The sequence below is a fragment of the Notolepis coatsorum genome, assembly GCF_963971535.1.
Source record: "Notolepis coatsorum genome assembly, chromosome: 3".
NCBI lineage: Eukaryota > Metazoa > Chordata > Actinopteri > Aulopiformes > Paralepididae > Notolepis > Notolepis coatsorum.
Genome location: NC_140167.1, coordinates 111,107,788 through 111,114,937, shown reverse-complemented (window position 1 = coordinate 111,114,937; position 7,150 = coordinate 111,107,788). Strand labels below are relative to the sequence as shown.

Below are 7,150 nucleotides of genomic sequence, written 5' to 3'. Positions count from 1 at the left end.
AGGGGGTTGGGGTTAGGATATTTACAGGGGCCAGTGTTGAATTGCAGTCTCCCGTAGGTGTCCCTTGAGAGAGGTTTTGAAAGTGGGTAGTGATCCACATTCCTTTACAGCTTTGGGTAGGGCGTTCCACATTGATGTGGCATAATTGCGAAACGTGTTTAGTCCCTTATTTGAGCCGAATCTGGTTTAACATGATTTGTGGAGCTCCCCTCTGGTGTTGTGATCGTGGTATTCACTGACCTTTGGGAAGTATTTTGACATGTACATGGGTACCTTGGTCGTGTAGTGTATCTTGTAGACCAGGCCATTGCTAGTTGCTGTACTCTGTCGTCTACTCTAAGCCATCCTATCACATTTGAATGCCAATATCGGCCGATAATATCGGACATCCCTAGTTAATATATATATATATATATATATATATATAGAGAGAGACAATGTAAACATAGAGAGAGATGGAATGTAAACAGAGAGAGAAGAGATCATGTAAACCGAAAGAGAGAGAGAGAGATAGGGGATGTAAACATGGAGAGAGATACCCCCCCCCCCCCCCCACACACACACACACACACACACACTTTGAATCCTGCATACATCACCAACGATGCAATTGTGTCTCCAAAATGTGTTTAGAAATAATGCAGGTGACACATTGAGTTTGATGAGTTGAGACACCTTCTGAACATTCAATGCCGTTTTCAGTCTGTGTCAACTCTGACATCATTGTTATGTAAAACCTGTAACTGATGTCAGCTGATTCTTTTAGAAGTTATTATATGAGATGAGAGGGCATTTAAAAGCAGAGAAACAGCTGCTTCAGCTGATTTCTTATTCTCTCTGTTTGTTCGTTCTTCCTCTCTCTCTACTCTCTCTCTCTCTCTCTCCCTCCCTCCCTCCCTCCCTCCCTCTCTCTCCCTTCTCCCTCTCCTCTCCTCTCCCTCTCCCTCTCCTCTCTCTCTCTCTCTCTCTTCTCTCTCTCTCTCTCTCTCTCTCTCTCTCTCTCTCTCTCTCTCTCTCTCTCTCTCTCTAGCCCCCCCTCTCTGTGGGTCTGTTGTGATGAACAGAACCTCTGGTACAGTATCTCCTTGCTAGAGGTGATATATGCTGCCACTAAAAGTGCTATTCTTCACTACCTCTTCAAGGTAAATGCTTCCCTCTCTCTCTGTCTCTCGTCCTCTCTCTCTCTCCCCCCCCCTCTCTCTGTCTCTCGTCCTCTCTCTCTCTTCCCCCCCTCTCTCTGTCTCTCGTCCTCTCTCTCTCTCTCTCTCTTCCCCCCTCTCTCTCTGTCTCTCCCCCCCTCTCTCTCTCTCTCCCCCCCTCTCTCTCTCCCCCTCTCTCTCTGTCTCCCACTCCCTCTCTCTCTCCCCCTCTCTCTCTGTCTCTCCCCCCCCCCTCTCTCTCTCTCCCCCCCCTCTCTCTCCCCCTCTCTCTCTGTCTCCCACTCCTCTAGTTAATATACTGCACGTGTGGAACTGAGACAGACGTGGTGTGTTTTTTTGTATGTGCATGTGTGTGTGTGTGTGTGTGTGTGTGTGTGTGTGTGTGTGTGTGTGTGTGTATAAAGATGAAAGGATTAAGTATGGATTATTTCCATAATTCATCTGTTGACACATACACAAATGCACATGTGCACACACACGTTATAGCATGCATATTATAGAAAGTACACACACACACACACACAGATCAGGGTAAGGGGCTAGTGAATGATTGTAAGTTAATACAATGTCCGCACAAGTATAGTAAATGATAGTGTGTGTGTGTGTGTCTCTGTCTCTGTGTGTGCATGTGCGTGTGTGTGTGTGTGTGTGTGTGAGTGTGTGTGTGTGTGTGTGTGTGTGTGTGTGTGTATGTATGTATGTATGTATGTATGTATGTATGTATGTATGTATGTATGTATGTATGTATGTATGTATGTATGTATGTATGTATGTATTGTACAGTATGTATGTATGTATGTATGTATGTATGTATGTATGTATGTATGTATGTATGTATGTATGTATGTATGCAGGGCCGCCTGGGAGAAATGCGAGGCCCTGTGCGAGATTTAAACGCGAGGCCCCCCCCCCCCCCCCCCCCCCCCCCCCTAAAGGGTAATTTTTTATTTTTTATTTTTTTCATACAGTCAACATAATCTTAAATAATAGCGCTGCCCGAGGCTGGGCATGATACAATCAACATATAGCAAGAGAGAGAGCGAGAGAGAGCTCCCGTTCTACAGTCAATATACAGTGTTATCGCTGCACAGACCCGGCAATGCCCCTGACCCTCCACCAGAGCAAGGCCAGAGAGAGAGAGAGAGAGAGAGAGAGAGAGAGAGAGAGAGAGAGAGAGAGAGAGAGACACATTGGAAAGAAACAACCCAAAACCAGAGCAAATTGAAATGCTATTTGGCCCTAAACAGAGAGTACACAGTGGCAGAATACCTGAGCACTGTGACAGACCCAATACTAAGAAGATCCTTGACTAGGTACAGACTCAGCGAGCGCAGCCTAGCCATCAAGAAAGGCCGCCATAGGCAGACCTGGCTCCCAAGCGAAGACAGACCCACTGCACACAAGATGAGGTGGAAACCGAGCTCCACTTCTTAACAACCTGCCCACTATACCAAGACATATACTTCCCACAAATTGCAAACACCCAAAGAGACTTTGAAAACATGGACAATAACTCAAAACTCCCATACCTACTGGGAGAAATACAAGAATGTGAAATAAAGCCCATTTGAATTGAAGAGAGAGAGATAGAGCATGTCTGTGTGTGTTAGAAAGAGAGAGATAGAGAGAGAGCATGTCTGTTTGTGTGTGTGTGTTAGAGAGAGAGCATGTATATGTGTGTTAGAAAGAGAGAGAAATATAGAGAGAGAGCATGTCATTTTGTGTGTTAGAGAGAGATATAGAGCATGTCTGTGTGTGTTAGAAAGAGAGAGAGAGCATGTGTGTTTGTGTGTTAGAGAGAGAGAGCATGTCTGTGTGTGTTAGAGAGAGAGCATGTATGAGAGAGATAAGCAAGACAGCTAAGATGAGCCCCTAAAGGATATTCAACTTTTAATGAAAGAACAAAACAGAAGGAAAAGATAACTTCACAAAGGCAACATGAATATACATAGATCCAAAAGGACAAAGATCAACACTTAAATCCAAAGAGAAGAGGGTTTATACCAGAGAAAACAAAGTAGCAAGGAGCCAACGGCCGACATCAGCTAAATAGGCTAACTGCAAATAGAGTAGCCAGGTACTGACACCAGGTACACACTGTTAGCTACAACAGCTAGCCGGCCCGTTTGGCTCAATATAACGTTAGCTACGTTAGCTAGCCGGCCCGTTTGGCTCAATATAACGTTAGCTAGCCGGCCCGCTTGGCTCAATATAACATTAGCTACAACAGCTAGCCGGCCCGTTTGGCTCAATATAACGTTAGCTACGTTAGCTAGCCGGCCCGCTTGGCTCAATATAACATTAGCTACAACAGCTAGCCGGCCCGTTTGGCTCAATATAACGTTAGCTACGTTAGCTAGCCGGCCCGCTTTGGCTCAATATAACATTAGCTACAACAGCTAGCCGGCCCGTTTGGCTCAATATAACATTAGCTACGTTAGCTAGCCGGCCCGCTTGGCTCAACATAACGTTAGCCAACATAACGTTAGCCTTAGCCACGATAGCTAGCCGGCCCGAGAGAGAGAGAGAGAGATATATCCACGGCGGGAATAGAATAGAGTGCATTAAAAACTCACCAAACGTCCAAGAGGATGGAGACAACCGCGTGGAGTTGACGAAGTTCATCTGCCGAACGACCGTCCTCTTCATCTTGGCATAACAATGCTGCACGCGCTCTCTCTAGGTTAGCTAACGCTAGTTAGCCTTTAGCTAAGCTACTAGCCGACATGGCTATCCCGACTGAACCACACGTTAGCACTCGATATTATAACGTAGCTAAAGCTAACTAGCTGTCCCTGCCTTTAGCTAAGCCGACATGGCTAGCCTGACTGAACTGTCTAACATGCAACAACTTTCATCTTCAGTCCATCTGCCGAACGACCGTCCTCTTCGTCTTGGCTGGCATAAGCATAACCTCCAATGCTGCACGCGCGAAATAGTCAAACGCAGCTAACGCACGCCGGCCGACTGTACACATGTAACCCCTCCCTTCGTTGAAACCAATAGTATGTCTGCTGCAGAGCCCCAGTGCTCCAATAGTGAGTATGTCTGCTGCAGAGCCGCAGTGCCAGGAACAAGTCAGACACATTCTACAAACGTGTCTAATGTGAAATATATAAGCATATAAGCAAAACTAGATTTTAGGTCTGTGATGAAAAAGGGCCTATGTGTGTATGTATGTATGTGTGTGAATGTGTATCTCCCCTACCTCTCCCTGGACAGTGGTTTGGGCTCAGGTCGGAGGGCCATCAGTGCGTTGCCGGGGCGGGTCGTCGGGGGTGACAGTGGGAAGTTGGTGTCCAGTGACCCAGACTTCCTGTGCAGGGGCTCCAGGCCCATAGCGCCCGCCATCTCACTCTCGATTGGGCAGGAGCCAGCCCTCCCATGTGACTCCATCGGGCAGGAGCCAGAGCGGGCGTGGTGGTGGTGGTGACCAGAGGAGGAGGGGTCCAGTGACGAGGGGGTGGGAGGGGAGGCGGGCGGGGAGCGGGACTTCTTCTTGGCCGCGGCCCCAGACAGGAGCTTCAGCAGGCCCCCAGCCTTCCTCTCTTTCTGCCCACGGAGAGAGGGAGAGATGGAGGGATGGAGGGAGAGATAAAGTGAATGATCAGTTTCTCTTTCATGTGAAGGCTTACACAGCGGTGTGTGTGTGTGTAAATATATATATATATATATACACAAGTGAGTGTGTGTGTGTGTGTGTATTCGCCTGTGTCTCTGTATTCAACCGTGTGTGTGTGTGTGTGTGTGTGTGTGTGTGTGTGTGTGTGTGTGTGTGTGTCAAGTCAAGTCAAGTCAAGAGTTTTAATTGTCACGGCATACAGGTATACAATGAAATGCGGGTGGTCTTTCCCGCAACGATGTGCAATACAGTGGTACATATAATAGAATCAAAAGAAGAAACAACATTGTGCAGTAACAGGTAGCAGGTAACATGGAGTGACATCTCGGTATCTGTACATAGTTATTTACAGCGCATGTGTGACATGCTAGTTAGCTTTGGTAGTGCAATACACTGTTCCTGTTATTCTAATTTAAAGTGTCCTTTCCTTTGGCCATAAGTGTGCGTGTGTGCGACATGAGTGTGTGCCCGCTCATGTTAAAGTGTTAAGTGGCTGCTCGTGTGTGAGCGTGCACAGTGTGCGTGTCGTGTGTGTGTTCATGTGTGCTTGTGTGTGGACAGTTCAATGTTCTGAGCACTCAATGTACATTGTTCATGGCTCTGATGGCCTGGGGGAAGAAGCTGAGCCTAAGCCGCTCTGTCCTAGTAGCTGGGATTTGCAGGCGTCTGCCTGACCTCAGCAGCTGAAATAGGCTGTTATTGGGGTGGTGAGGGTCTTTCATTATCCTGCAGGCTCTGGATTTGCACCTCTTGTTGTATAGAACCTGCAGGGGGGGTAGTGCAATACCCGTGGTACGCTCGGCTGAGCGCACCACTTTCTGTAGGGCCTTCTTGTCCTGTGCCGTGCTGTTTCCATACCAGGCAGTGATGTTTCCGGTCAGGATGCTCTCTACAGCTCCTGAGTAGAAGGACTGGAGTATCTTCCCCGATACTCTGAACTGTGTGTGTGTGTGTGTGTGTGTGTGTGTGTGTGTGTGTGTGTGTGTGTGTGTGTGTGTGTGTGTGTGTGTAATAAGGCTGGGCACTGGGCAGTGAGCTGTATGTTGAGGTCCAGTGATACACCGAGATGCTTCCAGCTGCAGCCGTTCAGACCAGCGCTTACAAGCCCCGCACATACAAGCCCCGCACATAGCAACCCCTCGCTTCCATTGGCTGATTTTTTTTTTTTTTTTTTGTCAGCCTTTCTATCTTTTCTATATTAGGTCTGGAGTTGCCCTCATTAAAAACTGATTTGGAGTCTTTGGGTAAAGGAGTAACCTTAGCCTCCTTCCATATCTTTGGACATAGTCCCACTTGTATACATCTATTAATAATATGACACTGGACTTGCTATGATCGTAGCAGTAATTCTCAATAATTTACTATCCAAGTTGTCTGTGCCAGCTAACTTGCTGTCAGGTAGAGCCTGGAGTAACCTTTCAATATCACTAACCTCAACCTGTTGAAAATCAAATGTACACCCTTTATCTTTCATTATGATATTCTTAATTATGTCATTTGATTTTGTATTGTTTGAGATGTGCATTCCCTGCCTGAGCTGAGATATCTTACTTGCATAAAAATCATTAAAATGGTTGGCAATATCACATGGTTTGGTTAGGACAATTCCATATGACTCAACAAAAGGTGTACAGACATTGGATTTTCTACCCATAATTTGATTTAAAACATTCCATAGATTTTTACCATCATTTCTCACATCATATAACCATGGTTTAAAATATTCCCTTTTTCTCACCTTATTTAACTTTGTGACTTGATTACGTAAGGAACGGTACTTTTGTCTGTCATCTGCAGAACTGGAACACACTGATGCTTTTTTGGCTACAGTATGTCTCTCTCATTCATTAAAATTCATTAAAAGCTACTATCTATCCATGGGGCTGATTTGTTTCTGACATAAATAAGTCCAGTGCAACCTCTGGGTCATCCTCACAACATACCTCCTCCCAGTTTATACCCAACATTTCATTAATAAAACCTTCTACATTAAAACTCTTATATGACCGTGAGTGAAATTTCAGGGGAGCTCCCACAGACCGTAGTACAATATATACATACATGAAACACATATAACACTGTACATAACAGAATATTTTAAATAAAGTGCATGATGAGTGGTAACAGTGATTATCAAGTCCAGGTAAGTGCATGGTGCACGTGAGGGGACAGTCAATGAGCGTTTAACAGTCTGACTGCTTGGGGGAAAAAGCTGTTCTTAAATCTTTAACTCTTGGCATGTATGGACCGGTATCTCCTCCCTGAGGGAAGGAGCTGAAAGAGGTGATGTGCTGGGTGAGACTGGTCCTTGATGATACACTTGGAGCGGTGGAGGCAGCGGGAGGTGAAGACGGAGGTGATGTTTGAT

At 46.0% G+C, this 7,150-nt stretch overlaps 1 protein-coding gene across 1 annotated transcript in view; it reads right to left on the bottom strand.

The window, feature by feature from the left end:
- The window catches only part of LOC311226187 (E3 ubiquitin-protein ligase SH3RF3-like), a gene marked incomplete at its 3' end in the record, with an annotated part of 637,874 nt that overhangs the window by 21,537 nt on the left and 609,187 nt on the right, over positions 1–7,150 (bottom strand). Inside the window, exon 9 of the mRNA XM_084311562.1 lies at positions 4,369–4,712. Within this exon, the coding sequence (XP_084167688.1) occupies positions 4,369–4,712 (344 nt within the window). The remainder of the gene's footprint in view (positions 1–4,368; positions 4,713–7,150) is intronic.